At 33.5% G+C, this 15285-nt stretch overlaps 1 protein-coding gene across 11 annotated transcripts in view; it reads left to right on the top strand.

The window, feature by feature from the left end:
• ZNF521 (zinc finger protein 521) overlaps positions 1-15285 on the top strand; it is a 316223-nt gene that overhangs the window by 146246 nt on the left and 154692 nt on the right. For all 11 annotated transcript variants that reach the window (XR_015733603.1, XR_015733604.1, XM_034429635.3 and 8 more), the window contains one exon: positions 14372-14456. Coding sequence is in view for 9 of the 11 variants with exons in the window: in XM_034429635.3 (XP_034285526.2) it covers positions 14372-14456 (85 nt within the window). In the remaining 2 variants the exon portion in view is untranslated. The remainder of the gene's footprint in view (positions 1-14371; positions 14457-15285) is intronic.

The following is a 15285-nucleotide window of genomic DNA, read 5'->3' as shown; positions in this document are numbered from 1 at the left end:
AAAACAAAGACTGGGGACACATTAAACTTTCCCCGCTCTGCATACCTTGGATCCATATTCTCAGACTTCCAGATTGCAGAGATTGAGCATCTTCTGTCCACATTTTAATATTAACTATGATACTATGCATACTATTCATTATAATTCATTATATTGTGATTGGCTCCATACGGCTTAAACTCCCTTTTTATTGTTATTCATTTCCTAATTATATATTTTAATCCATACACCTGCCTCTTGCCCAGGTAAGTCTTAACATATCAATTTCAGGCAAGCCATGACTGCCATATGTAAATTTAAATTCTGTTTTAGATTTCCTAATGTTCTGGTGCACTGGTTAGTTTGATTTATAATTTTAATTTGTATGAGGGTACATAGATAAGCAAAAGTTTCCTGCAGGGGTTAGCAAGAGTTGACTATTTTGGACTAGCTGCTGTGCCAGTATCTTCCATATTCTCCTTCCCTTAGCATATCTGAAAGAGGGTTATTTTCATGAGCTGACAAATGGGGCTTATTGTTCCAATCCAATTTAAGATTCCTTTTTTAATCTATTTATAATTATCCAGATCTTCCTAGATAGCATATCATTAATTCTTATGCATCAGACTGTTGTATATTATGTGTATTCTCAATTATTTTGTTTGCCTATATACTTGTTTTAATTCTTTATTTGTGTTTGTGATACACACTAGTGTTGTTGTGTGGAATAAATTGTAGTGGTCTGATATTCAAGATTATTTTGCAACTTTTGCATATGCTCATAAACCAATTAATTTCATTTCTGTAGTAAACAGGAATGTTTATAATAATTCACATAAGCAATTACATTTTGATTTTAAGCATTTTTAAATATAAAAATTTTAAATACATTTTATGTCAAAGTTACAGAGCAAAATCTGTTTTGATGGAATTAAATTGCAGTTATGTTGCAATGTCCTAAAAAGTTCATATAGTGAATAAATAAATTCTTACATATGTTAAAGGCATGATCTAATAACTCATACAAAAATTTAGAATAATCTTTTTTCAACTGTTAATGTTCATTTATTCAATTTGTATACTGTCTAACTCCTATTGACTTTGACCAAAAAAGAACAATGTTATATGTGATGGATTGTTTAGTCAAAAAGTATTTTCAGTTGCTGTATCCTATTTTCTTCCAGGACTACTATGTGTTACTCTCTGATTTACTATGGCAGTCTTGGATTTCAGAAAAAAAAATATGTAGATCATACAAGCCCTGAAGTCTGGTGGGAGAAGACAAAAAAGTTTGTCATTTCCTGATCTAAGATGGGTTTGAGGCCACAAGTATCATCCTTATGTTTTCCAAGTATTTGTTAAAAAGAATAGCAAAATAAAAATATATTATAGGAACTTTCAAGTGGATAAGGCATTGCAATTAAATAGAGATTCAATTTCTAAGAGTAGAGAAAGCTAACATGGTATTTACTAGGTATTCTGAATTTAGTGCCCATAGTCCCCAGCCAACTAGCATGACCTTCAGCAAGCACAAGGTAATTTACTGATGTAATACTACATCTAATATATGTGTGGTACAGGAATATATGTTATGTATGTTGGTCTCAAATGATTTAAGAGTCAGAATAAGAGCAAAAGAATTGTCTGGAAAAAAAGTAAACATGGCTATATGCTACGGTATTGCTGCAAGATATAATCACAAAGACTGTGATTACTTTTTAGCCCATGTAATCTAGTCTCTTGCTCAATTCAGAACACCTGTATCTAGATTATTTCTAACAGATGGATCTCCAGTATGTGTTAGAATATATCTAACAAAAAAAATCCTTGTTTCCAATAATCTAGTCTATGGACAAAACTGTTCTTGTATTGTTTCTTTTAACTTTCAGTTAAAATGTATCCTTTTGAAATTAAGGTTGTTTGCAGCAAATCATAATTTCAGGAAAATGATGAAAAATGGGTTATGACATTGTATTCAAGCTCTTCTCTTTATGAACTTGTGTACGATGTTGCAATGCAAGTACAAAAGTAGCAGACTTATATCCTGACTTTATGACACACATTTAAATCAGTTGTCGCTCCTACAGTTATTACGCTTGAAATCTTTGTTTGTTAAATATACTAACTGGAGACCCAATCAACATTTATAATTTGTTTGCAATTACAAATCTGCCAATTGTAAATTCAGGCTGAATTTCTCTGCATATGCATCACCAAAGCGCTTGAGAATCAATCTCTCTCTCCCTCCATCTCTCTCTCCCTCTCCCTCTCCCTCTCTCTCTCTCTCTCTTTCTCTCTCTCCCCCTCCCTCCCTCCCTCTCTGTATAAACCTTGTGTGATGTGATGTCATGCATTAAGATGCATTTGCATTTCAGGGAATTATTTTATCTATTTTTTCTTTATTGGAATAAACAGGCATGGAGTCCTAAGTATCATTTGCTTTAAGATTTAGGTGCTAATCTAATGCTATTCTCAAGGAAATGGAAGAGCCAGTGTGATATAGAGAGTAAATGTAGGATGAAAAGTGGAGAGACTAAGATTCTATCTTTTACAAGAGGCAACTGGACTTCCTGGTTTTTCTTTGAAGACATTTCACTTCTCATCCAAGAAGCTTCATCAGCTCTTGGATGAGAAGCGAAATGTTTTCAAAGAAAAACCAGAAAGTCCAGTTGCCTCTTGAAAAAGCACCCTTGGGACAACCATGACCTGGATGACTGAGAATCTCCATAGACATTCTATCTTTCAGTTACCCATGAGTCTTACTACATGTTTTGAACCAATACTTTTCAGTCAGCTTATCAGGCTCATAGGGTTGTTGTTCTGAGGATAAAATAATAAGTGTATCATCTTGGACTTTTAGAGCAACGATGGGATAATGGATGGATGGATGAATGAATGGAAGGGGGAAAGGGAGGGAGGGACTATATTCTTGAAGGCCATATTGTATAAGATATTGCATGATAAATGATGAATGCTTATTTTATACAAATAAAAGCTACAGTGTTACTGTAGATAATCAACATTTCTAATTACAAAGAATTCCAAAATTGTAGTCGGAAATAGGCTGATATGGAACACCTATTCCTTCAGAATATTTTTTTTAGTGCTATTTGGTCAAGATAGATATGTCTAACTCCAAAATTGTCTGTTTACTTTCAAGTATCCGGGTGTCAGTCAGTCCCATTATTAAGTAGTATTCTACTCATTGTTCACTTGACTTCAAGCATGAGCAAGGAATGAGGGATAGATTATATCATATGTACTCTTAAGCAACAACAGTTGCTTAAGAGTAACTTAAGTTACTTAAGAATAACTTTGTACAGATAAAAAAGACATTTAACAAGAATATGTTGGCACTATTCTATGATCGTTATCCACCAGTTATTCAGAATTTCTAATGGATGCAGCAGTATCACAGAAGTGTGGTTAGCAATGAAAGCAGGGGTGAAATGCTCCCAGTTCGGACCGGATCGCCCAGTCCGGTAGCGATGACGGCGGGTGATTCAGAGAACCGGTAGCAAAAATCCTTGTGCCCCCCCCATGCCCAGCTGAGCCGGGCAATCATTAGAGGCTGTTTTTGTTTTGTTTTTTTACTTTTAAAAGCATTTTTTCTACAACCTCTTCAGCCGAAGAGACTGTAGGGAAAAAATGCCTTTAAAAGCCTCTGGAGATCCCAGCTGAGTTGCCTGATCGTCAGAGGCTTCTACAAGCATTTTTTTCTGCAACCTCTTCGGCCGATGAGGTTGTAGAAAAAATGCTTTTAAAAGTAAAAAAAAAAAAGTTGGCCACGCTCATCCAGTCACATTACCCCTACCACCAAGCCACGCCCACAGAACCGATAGTAACAAATTTTAGATTTCACCCCTGAATGAAAGGCTTAACACTGTGCCACTGTTCTGCTATGTTCATATCTGTCTTGCATTCACAGACTATAAGAATATATAATGTTTCAGATTTGATTATTCAAAAGGTTTTGTGGTTATATAACTATGGACAAGTGAGCTTGATAAATGCAGAGATAAAACTTACCTCAATCAAAATCAAATTAAAAGTTTGCTTCCAGGTGAACAATTTATTTTACTGGAGTTATAAGTAAAGATTTAGAAATAAAGAATTAGTTTATCTTTCCCAAAATCTTTTTTTTTTTTTTGGAAGGATAAAATATGAACTGGATTTCATGTAGTTAATAGAATTAGTCTTCAATTTACAACCGTTGGTTTAGCAGCTGTTCAAAATTACAGTGGCACTGGGGAAAAAAGTGACTTACGATCATTTAAAACCATTGCAGCATACCCGTGGCAACATGATCAAATCCAGGCACTTGGCAATTGGCATGTATTTATGACAGTTGCAGAGTCCTGAGGTCACATGATCTCCATTTGCGACCTTCCTAGCCAACTTCCAAAAATAAAGTCAATGGGAGAAGATGATTCTCTTAACCACCTGATTCAATGAATAACAGCAGTGATTTGCTTAATCATCATGGCAAAAAAGGTTGTCACACTGAGCGTGATTCATTTAACATCTTCGTTGTTTAGCAACTGAAATTCGGATCCTAATTGTGGTTGCAAGTCAAGAACTATCTGTATGCAATGCAAACCCAAGGAAGGGGTGTTTTGGTCTTAATGAAAAAGATCCCAATTTGCCCATTAGCCCCTAACAATTGAAAAATAGCAAAGTTAGAGCTTTCTCCATAAGAGTCCTTGGTGCTCTCTGAGCTTGGTTGTTTTCTTGAAGATGTTTCATTATCCAAAGTAGGTAACATCGTCAGTTCTTTCTCCATTGCAGTGCTCTGTATGGGGAACACCTAACCCAAATAAACCATTAGTACAGAGCAATAGGTCCTATTTGTTTAGACATATTCCAATCTACTTGGAAAGCATCAAACTTAAAGCAGTCAGCATTAGACGGTTTATGCAAACATTTAATTGCAAATAGTTTTTAATGATCCATCTTATTTCCCCTCCCTTTTTTTTTTAGAATTAATAGACTACATTTTATTCTTGTGTTGGTTTTCTTAAACTGCTTTAAATGTCACTCAGAATAAAGGGATGGCAGTGGGAGGGCCATGGCCAAGGTTCAGCTGAATATTTTAAATTTGGCTACATGAAGGCAAAGACAGCTGACTGAGAGTGAGCACTTCCTGGTTTGGTCATAGAATGACTCCAGGCAATCAGACCCCCAATTATCTTCACTTCAAAGTGATGACAGGAACAAATAACTGTGCTTCATTTTTACTGAAAAATCATGAAAAGTACAGGCATTTTATGCAGTTTTCCTGCACTGGGGAATTAGTTCTTTCATCATTGGCTAATAGCTTTCCTTGTTAATATATTGGTAATGATCAGATGACAAAATGGAGTGATACAAAGCAGTGACAGCTGAAACAATAATTAAAAAGTGACTCATTTTTACAAATGTCTATGACAGGTGTGTCAAACTGGATTTCATTGAGGGCCACATCAGGGTTGTGTTTGATCTCAGGGAACCAGGATGGGCGTGGCCAGGGTGGGTGTGGCCAGCTTGATGTCACTCGTGTTGGGGTGCCTGTGGTGGACACTCAGTTTTCAGCTGCGACGGCCTCCTGCAACCCTCTGCCAATGAAAACAGAGCGGAGCTCCTTTTTCACTAGCAGAGGCACTGTGGTAAACACTGTCCTTTGCTGTTTCCAGATCTTGGAAACAGCAAAGGACAGACCTTCCTTGGAGGCCAGATCTAAGCACCTCATGGGCTGGATCCGGTCCCCAGGCCTTGAGTTTGACACCCCTGGTTTATGAGTATCTTAATAACCATTGAACCGGCAATTTCTTTGTGACACATTAAATGATGCTAAAACAGAGATACCACCTAAGCTGTTTGAGTTTATTTTACATGGTTTATTCACTGTTTATGAGTACCTTCTTGTCACTTATCAGGCTACCTGCGCCATTTTACTTTATTTATATGTATTCATTTTTCTGTTAAAACTTTAGGGAGGTAGTGTGCTGCAAAGCAAAGTGTGAAATGCAGTTAGTATATCTATCAATTCGTCACTTGGATCTGAGAGGCATAATTAAAAGATAAACTGGTAGGTGACTGCAGCCCAATGCTTTGTTTGGATGTTTATATTCTAGCCCAGTAAAGAAAGCTGAAGGTAAACTGAGGTGTTAAAGGATATCCTGGGAGCCTAAAGATGCACAGCAAAAAGCAGTCTTTCCAATTTTGATGTTTTATAATTGGTCATGTTCCAAAATGCAATAATTTTGTAAGAGTGGTCAATGTGCTTTATACTGTTTTACTTCTATATATAATTGAAATTGATATATTGGAAAGAATCTCAAACATTTAGACAAATAGAACAATTATCCTAAAAATTACATTTTTTCAGTTAATAATAATTAATAAACTATTATTAATTAATAAACACCTAGAAACTTTAAGATCTTATAAAATGACTCAGTGTCTCTAAAGCAAGAACATCCTAGAAATGTTGTTTGACTGTTTTGATGTACATCCACATGCATTGAGAAGGAAGCAACATACACGATTTACCAGGAATTTAAAAATCATTAGAAACAGAAAAGATTAGGTAATTAAAATATAAGTAGTTAAAGCATAAGCATCAATTTTCAAAAGCAAAACAATATTAAGGATCTATTCAAAATGAACAATCTTCTGAGATCAGATTTTTAAAAATATATTTAAAAATATAGACTGATTAACTGATTTAAGAAGTGAAAAACAAAATTGAAGTAAATTAACAAAAGAAGTAAATAATTCAGGCTGGTTTTATTTTATCGCTTCTACTCTAAACTGATGCATGAGCTGTGGTGGTGCAGTGGTTAAAATGCAATACTGCAAGCTACTTCTCCTGACTGCTGATGATTGCCAGCAGTTCGGCAGTTCAAGTCTCACTGGCTCAAGGTTGACTAAGCCTTTCATCCTTCCAAGGTCGGTAAAATGAGGACCTAGATTGTTGAGGACAATATACTGACTCTGTAAACCACTTAGGGCTGTAAAGCACTGTGAAGTGGTGTATAAATCTAAGTGCTATTGCTATATCTTGAGGTGAAGAGGTCTAACTGTGGGCAGTGGATTAAGATGGCACACAAATGCCCTTCACAGAATACATATTTATTTCTCAGTATATTCTAATCACCAAATTAACAGTTCCAGTGAACAGTTCCAATTTTTAAAAAAAATTCTAGAGAGGAATAAAGTTTCAGCAACATTCACCTGGGCGAGTTTGGAATTATTATACACCTTTGTACCTTTACTTTACTTTACTTTACTTTACTTTACTTTACTTTACTTTACTTTACTTTACTTTACTTTACTTTACTTTACTTTACTTTAGTTTTATTTGATTTGTATACTGCCCTACTCCCGAAAGACTCAGGGTGGCCACAGGATAAAAACATAAATACAAAATTTAAAACTGAATAAAATCGAATTAAACAATTGGCCGAAGACAGATTTAAAACATCCCAATAAATCAGTACTGTTTATGACATTACCTCCTATCTGAATAAATATAGGCGGAATACTTTGGGATTCAGTATCTCTTTCCATACATATCTACCTATCATACTATTCCCTTTCAGCTTAAGCAACATTATGCAGAGTGCAAAAACATAAGCCAAAGAAATTAAAGGCATGAAATTAGAAAAAGAAAGAATTAGAACTACTTTAATATAATTTATCAAGTCTCTCCACACCCCATTTTTTCCCCACCATGGCCACATCTTTCTTCATATGCTGTCCTTTATGGTTTAATTTTCTCATTTCTCTCTTTTTTAAGACCTCACCTACTCCATCCAACTGTGAATTTTTGGTTTTTCCATTATTCTCAGCCCACTTACTCTTGGAATTATATTTGTATAATTGAATCTTGTTCATACTCAAACCACCTCAACAAATTTCCTTCCTGTTAATAGTACTCTTTTGCATTCAGTCCACATTTATTCACTGACTCTTCATTCTTGACCGAGTCTCTTCTACTTTTCACCTAAATAGTTTCCCCTGCCTTCCACACAATACTTCCCATGCTATCAATTTAGGGTGACCTTGTGCACTCTTATTTTCACACATATAGAGACCTTCATGTGTGGATTTGAGTATTAAAGCCACAGATTGTATTCAGAAGAGTGTTGTGCCTAGCATGTACATATATTTCAGAAAGTGAAATATACTTTCTTCATAAATAGAGAGCTGTTGGCTCAAGCACCTCTTCAGTTCCAAAGCAACAGATTCTAGTTTCAAGACTTTTTTTTATTTATTATATTCATTTTGTATTTTATTTTATTTTATTATTTCATTTTATGTTATTATTTTTCTTTTGTTCAATTGTATTTGATTCTTGGAGACTGCTCATGCCTTAACACTACACAAACTAGTTCTACATGCATAGAAATTAAGGAGAAAAAGGGACATTTTCATTGTTACAGCCTATGACATCTGGATTGGTGGATTGTCAAAGTAGTATATTATGGAAATAAAGAAAGAATATGAATTTTCCCTTCATTCTTGATCCAACATCATCTTATTTTTACACACACACTGCATAAGTATCCTATTCCCACTTCATTCAACTTTTATGTTTCTTTTGACATAATAAATGTTACATAGGAATTTAGCTCCAAGGAGATGGCCCTTACTTTCATATTCAGTTGGGCTAGTGGCTTCAGCCATACCAATGTAGAGGGGCTACTGCCTGTCTCAAAAAGGCAGCAGCCCAAGTTTAGACAGTGAGCAGTCATATCTCAGTTTGAATCATCAACAATAAAACATTGATGACTTCAAATATTTTTTAAAAATCAAACATTCACTCATTCACACCAACTTCTATACCTTTTGTCCATAGTTCAGTTGAGTTGATGAGGAAGTCAGCTACCAAAGTACAGATGGACAATCCATCAAATAGAGTCTACCAATAGATATCTGTATAGCTAGTTTTAGCCTCTTATTTCAGTGTTTCTCAACCTTGGAAGCTTGAAGATAGATGGACTTCAACTCCCAGAATCTGGGAGTTGAAGTCCACCCATCTTCAAGCTACCAAGGTTGAGAAACACTGCTCTGTTTAATATGTAATGTCTAGCAATACATTATTTTCTCTGTCACTTCAGTATTTCATTATATGTTACTGGGTCAAATATAACTTGCTGCATGGCAGTTACTGTTAAGTTTCTTGGTGCTAGTCTCTGAACTGATCTGATCTTATGTATGCTTTCTTGGTTCTATACATCAGTACACAATTTCAGCATACAACAGGCTGTAGATCTTATTTTTCCACTGTGAGGTAATGAGGAAAAAGCTTTTTAAATTATTATTTTCCTTATTACCTTAATTGGTGTCAGGTTGTTTGCTACTAAAGATTAGAAAAAGATAAAATGAAGTTGCAGTAGCCAAATTTATAACAGTATTCAGCATTCACTTCCATATAGTAAAGTGTACAAAACTCTTATAAGGAGTCATTTTCACTTCTTTCAACAGACAATAATTCATCACAACAGTAAATAGCCTACCCACTTCCTTTCTACCAATATTGCATTTCTACATATTTTTCCATCTATTCTTCATCTTTGGTAAATATATTACTAAGATACCAAATTCATTAACTTGTCCTATTTTTTCATACTTTATATATAACTTTCAATTCTTCATTCCATTTTCCATGTTAACCTAACAATTTTATCTTTGATACATTAATTTTCACAAAGTTTCATACTCATTTTATCCTACATTTTGTTTAATATTTACTGTAATCTATTGAGTTGATTGTAAGCTCAAACTATTATTTCAGTTTATATTCTTCCCCATGCTGTTCTGATTATCAGATGATCCTGTAACTATTGATGCTAATCATCATACTTTGACCAAAGATAAAATCTAGGCCCTCAGCCTTAGCCATAGCCAACATGCCTATGCCTCTAGCAGCATTCCCTGCAAGAGCAAGAACAATGTTTTAGGTATATTACAAGCACAAACCAAGCCCAGTGTTATTTAAATACACTCATCTATACATACTTGCATCTCTAAACTGGAAACTGTGTTTTATATCATTGTACTGTTGCCTGCATTCTACTAAATAAGATAAACATGCAGTGTACTGACCCAGAAGATGCAAAGAAGCAAGAAATCCTTCTTACAGAAGAAATAAATATGGGAAAAATTGGTAGAATATTAGAAGACTTTTAGGCTTCTAAAAGTCTAATAGTTCATGAGACATGAACTATAGGAGCCAATATCGTGAACTAGATTTTAACTTTTATTTGAACTGTCATAGTTATTCTGAAGAAAGAAGAAATAGTTACAACATTCATGTAATGAAGTTTTTTTCTTGTTAATATATAAAATACATTAAATGCTTCCAAGATAATTTCTGAATGAATGATTTAGATGGGATATTTGCAATATTTGTTTAAACCTAAACAAAGATAGCAGTGCTATGTTTCCCACATCCTTAAATAATAAAACCTCTAGGGGCACAGCTATAAGGTTTTGTTTTGTTTGGATATAAGCATAGACATTTTTTGCCTTTTTACTGAAGTGTGTGTGTAGGAAATATAAGCAAACAATAATAAAAGCAAACCTTTATTTATCAAATATTGTCATCCATCTCAATATGTGACTCTGGGCCACTCAAACAGTTAAATGTACCAGACATACTGTATTACTCTTGCATAGGATAAATGCAACTTGCCTGCCACAATTAACTTTTAGTTTCATCTTGCATTTATTGCTCATTCTGCCTACATACATATCTATAGAGTTTGCCAAGTTAATATCACTTTCAATAGATTGAAGAGTTGCTTCACTTTGTATTTTGGGGCAACAACTTTTTCACTGAAGACTCTTCCTGTGGTTTTGTTTATTTTGAGTTTCCAAGCATTAAATGCCTTTTCCTGTTAATAGTTTTTCCCCTCCAAAGGCTTCTTGATACAACAGATCTCCTTTAAATTTCTAAACAATAAAAATTCTTCCCATTTGAGATGTCTTACCATCATATGTGGCTTGAGTGACTCTGGAATAAGGAAATGTGTCAATGATCTAATTGGGTGATTGACAGAATTCAACATGTCTCCCTGCTGGTGGAAGCAAAAGAGTTCCCTAATTTTCCAGAGGATTAATGTTGATGAGGCAGCATGGACCCCATTGTTACTTGAACAAGAAGACAGGAAAACCCCAGATGAATCCACCAAACACATATTAGGGTACATATTAAATCAAGTACTGTAATTTGATAGGGACAAAGAAACCATGCTCTTCCACTGTTCCACTGTTCCACAGAGTATCTATGGTGAATATTGAGAATTCTTTATTTATTAAATTTTTATGCCACCTATGGTATCTCCCTTGTAACTCTGGACAGTTTACAGGTTTATAAAACAAATAGAAACATAATTAAAATATTAAAACTACACAGATTAAGATTTTAAAAACCATATGTTAAATCAAGATCAGCTCAGAATGAAGAGAGAATGCTTTCCTGCTGCACAGTTTTCCAAGACACTGATTTTCTTACTCTAATCTTTCTAAAATCCTAAGGAAAGTCTCCTTTCTAATAGATTGGTAACATGCTACATTATGATGACTAATGATAGAGCTCCACCAGTGCTATGGAACGGTGGTCCCTTGAAGAACAGATGCATTTTCTGTTTTCTGATTGATAAAGGCAGTTATTTTCTGACAGATTTTTGCTTTGCCAAGTACTTGATGCTTTAAATAAAAACTGTGTTTTACCTGTGATCCTTTCTTCTGCTGTACGTTTCTTGAATGTATTGTTTAATAAGCTATTACGATGTTAAATTTTTATAAGCAGCTCTAAAGCCCTAGAACAGCAGGGGGGAAAAATCTTTATTAGATGAATAAATAGTCTCGTTCAAACTACTAGAACAAGTTAGTCATAACTACTTTAAATGCCACTGCTTTCACAGGCAGTTTGTTATAACTAACTTTAAATGAATTGGTGCTTTTGAATAAATAACAATGAATGCATTGCAAATCTAATTTCAGTTTAATTTTACCACCAAATGGGCCTGTTATTTACTCTTTAAATATAATAAGATGGACCTAAATATTGATTTTAGGTAGAAAAATGCAGGCGTATTCTATTAAAGTTGTATCTGAAACAGACTTTAAGCACCAACTTTCTCAGAGCTCTGTTATGGTAGCATCCAGATGCTTTTGATGCTGAGATTCAGACCAACATACACAGTGTAAGAGTCTCCCCTTTAAAAACATTTCCCCTTAGAACTAGTTAGAAAATATTTCTTGCTCCCAGATGATCAGTACTAAACCAGCATATATATGGTTTATTAGCTTAGCCTTAGCATTATTCCTGATATGTGACTTTATCAAAGCAAAAAAAAAAAAAAATTTTTTTTTAAACTGAATGCCTGGCCTTTTTTCTCTCATTAGAATAATAAAACATAGGGCATGTCAGCAACTGACAAGAAAAATAATGACATATGAATACAATGACACAATGCTAAAGTATTTTTTATTCTTTATTCAAAGCTTAATGATAAAGGCAAAAACATATTTGACTAAGAAAGAAAAATACTTGATCACTTATTAGATTCTTCAGATTTATCTAACAAAAGAGAATTTTTTTAAAAAAAATCACAGAAATGAAAAGTTATTTTGGCAGTGCTATTAATCAAACACTAGTATTGCTTACATTTCAAAAGGTTCTTAAATATCAACTTTTAAGTCACCAGTACATTTAACTAGTCTCATGTCAATCAACCTATATTTTTAAATTATAAAATATGCTGCTGAAACATACACTTAACTTAAATTACATTAAGCAAGTATATGTTAGTTTGATGTATTTTGGTGGATTATTTTTCTATAATAATAACCTACTTTTCTGCATAATGTAATTTTCATATACTTGCAGGTATTTGGAATAAGAAATTAATATTTGGTAAATGAAAGTGAATCTTTAAATGTACTAGGAACTCTTAAAAATTCATGGAGTCTGTTAGGAAATGTAGTTTGATATGCCAAGGATTTTCTACTAATGAAGATCAACAATTTTTAAAGAATCAATTATATCAATTCTAATTTTAATTAAATGAAATACATTTAAGAATGAGATGTTTTGATCCCAGTGCATATAAAATCCAACTTAAGTAAAATAGCAGAACACATTAAATAATCAGCCTTATTAAAAATGACCTTAGTTTTGTTCTCAGAAAGTAATTCAACAATATATCTGTCTACATAAACATCATTGGAAATCACTATAAATCCATAATGTACGATATTGATCATTTTTCTGTTATCTTAGATCAAATGCTGTTTACTATTTTGCTACTTTTATATTTTTTACTTAAGTTGCTATCAATCAAATATGAACTGTTGCTTAGTTAGAAATACGTTAGGATAGCAATAATGACAATTAAAATCCTAAAAAATAAACAAGAGTCCTGGATATGTTCCCACAATATAATTATTTTATATTCTTTTAGAAGAAGACCTTAAACATTTTCTGTATTGTGGAACAGTACAATGCATTTTATTAAAAGAATATTCCTCTAAGTTTGCAAATAGTTATAGAATGTTATAAGCAGGTTTATTGGTAAATAGCAGTGTTTGTGGATTCTTCTGCATAAGATTCAATATCTTTCTTTCTTTCTTTCTTTCTTTCTTTCTTTCATTCATTAAGTCATTCATTGACTCACTCATTCATTCACTCATTTGGTTACTTCATGACTCTGAAAGGCTTACCATTAAAACCTAACACCAAAAAACACAGAATACAATACAACCATACATATAGTTCAAATCCTAAACCATATTGTGCAAGACCAGTAATGCACAAACAGTACAACCATTTTAAGGGCTCTACACCACTCTGATCCCCAGGCCAGATAGCAAAGGCCAACAAGGTCAAGGCCAGCTGGCTGGGGAAGGGTGGACAGAAAATGAGGTTCCATAGGTCAGGTGCCTCAGATACTATTACTGCCTAAAACTATAATACAAGCTATTAATACTTATATTTTATTGAGATTTAATCCCCATAGCAGTTAAGGAAATCAGTTGTTATATTGGGAGTAGAACATAAGCCATAATACAGTTTGTATTAAGATAGATGAAAAATTATATTGAGAATATTCAATTTGCTGTGCTGTAGCTTGCTGTACATAATTGCTTGGCAAGCTGGTCATTTTGAAGAGGTGTCAAATGGTGATGAGCATATTACTCCTCTGTTTTTGTGAATTTTTGAATAGTTGAAGAAATCTAAAATTTTCTTTTTATCACCTGGATGATAACATGAGTAATAAATGATTCTGCATTAATATATTAAAATGGCTTCATATCATCTTGGTATTTTTTCACATAAATGTTGAGAGTGAGAATGTACAAGTTCCTTCATTAAGACCTTCACCCTTGTTTTCTCTAGAAAAAGACCTATCAGTGCATCAAGTGCCAGATGGTTTTCTACAATGAGTGGGATATCCAGGTTCATGTTGCAAACCACATGATTGGTGAGTGAAGTACTAAATCTTATTGATGATAGACTGTTCTCCTAGATGTATTCATCATTGCCTCTAAAATTAAATTGAGTTAAGGAGAAATTAATTGTATAACCGTCAATGATTTACCCAGGTGTGATAATTTTTTTAAAAAAATATTATTAGGCCTGATAAAGCATTAGCATGTTTTATTTTCTGCAAGGGCTAGTTTAGACTTCTGCAGAGAATCATATACTACTGCCAGTCAAAACACAGGTGATTAACAAATTAAACTTCTAATCATTTTTGCATTATTGAAAACTAACAGGAATGGTTAATGAACTGGTTGTTAGCTTTCCACAGAGTTTTAGGCAGGTTTTAATTTCAGAAATTATTATGATAATGACACAACTGAGTGCTGCTCAAGTACCTTGGTACCAACAACAAAATTGGTAAATTTTGTGACTAACAAACGTAAATAATTCAATTGGTCATAAAATAAAGAGTCTATGTAATACTTGAACAGCCTGAAAACCCTCTAGAACAGTATTCAAGAAAATGAAATAATATATTTAATTAAGAAAATAACTAAGATCTGCTATAAATAATACTCAAAATATGTAATCAGCATTTTTAACGGTAATTTTCTTTAGTATTTCCACAAGGTATGGAATTGAAAATTTAAAATGTACTTAGAATATATAGCCTATAATCAAAATTACATCAGATTAAAACCCTGGCATGCTATTGTCATCATAATACATAAATGCTAAACTTAACGTTAATGAGGACATGGGATAAGTTGTGACTCCATATGTATAATACAAAGATTCTTATGCTTCTGTAGTAGATGATAAAGTAT

This window comes from Pantherophis guttatus, chromosome 3 (genome assembly GCF_059756535.1).
Source record: "Pantherophis guttatus breed Tessera chromosome 3, ASM5975653v1, whole genome shotgun sequence".
NCBI lineage: Eukaryota > Metazoa > Chordata > Lepidosauria > Squamata > Colubridae > Pantherophis > Pantherophis guttatus.
This window is presented reverse-complemented; position numbering and strand designations above follow the sequence as displayed.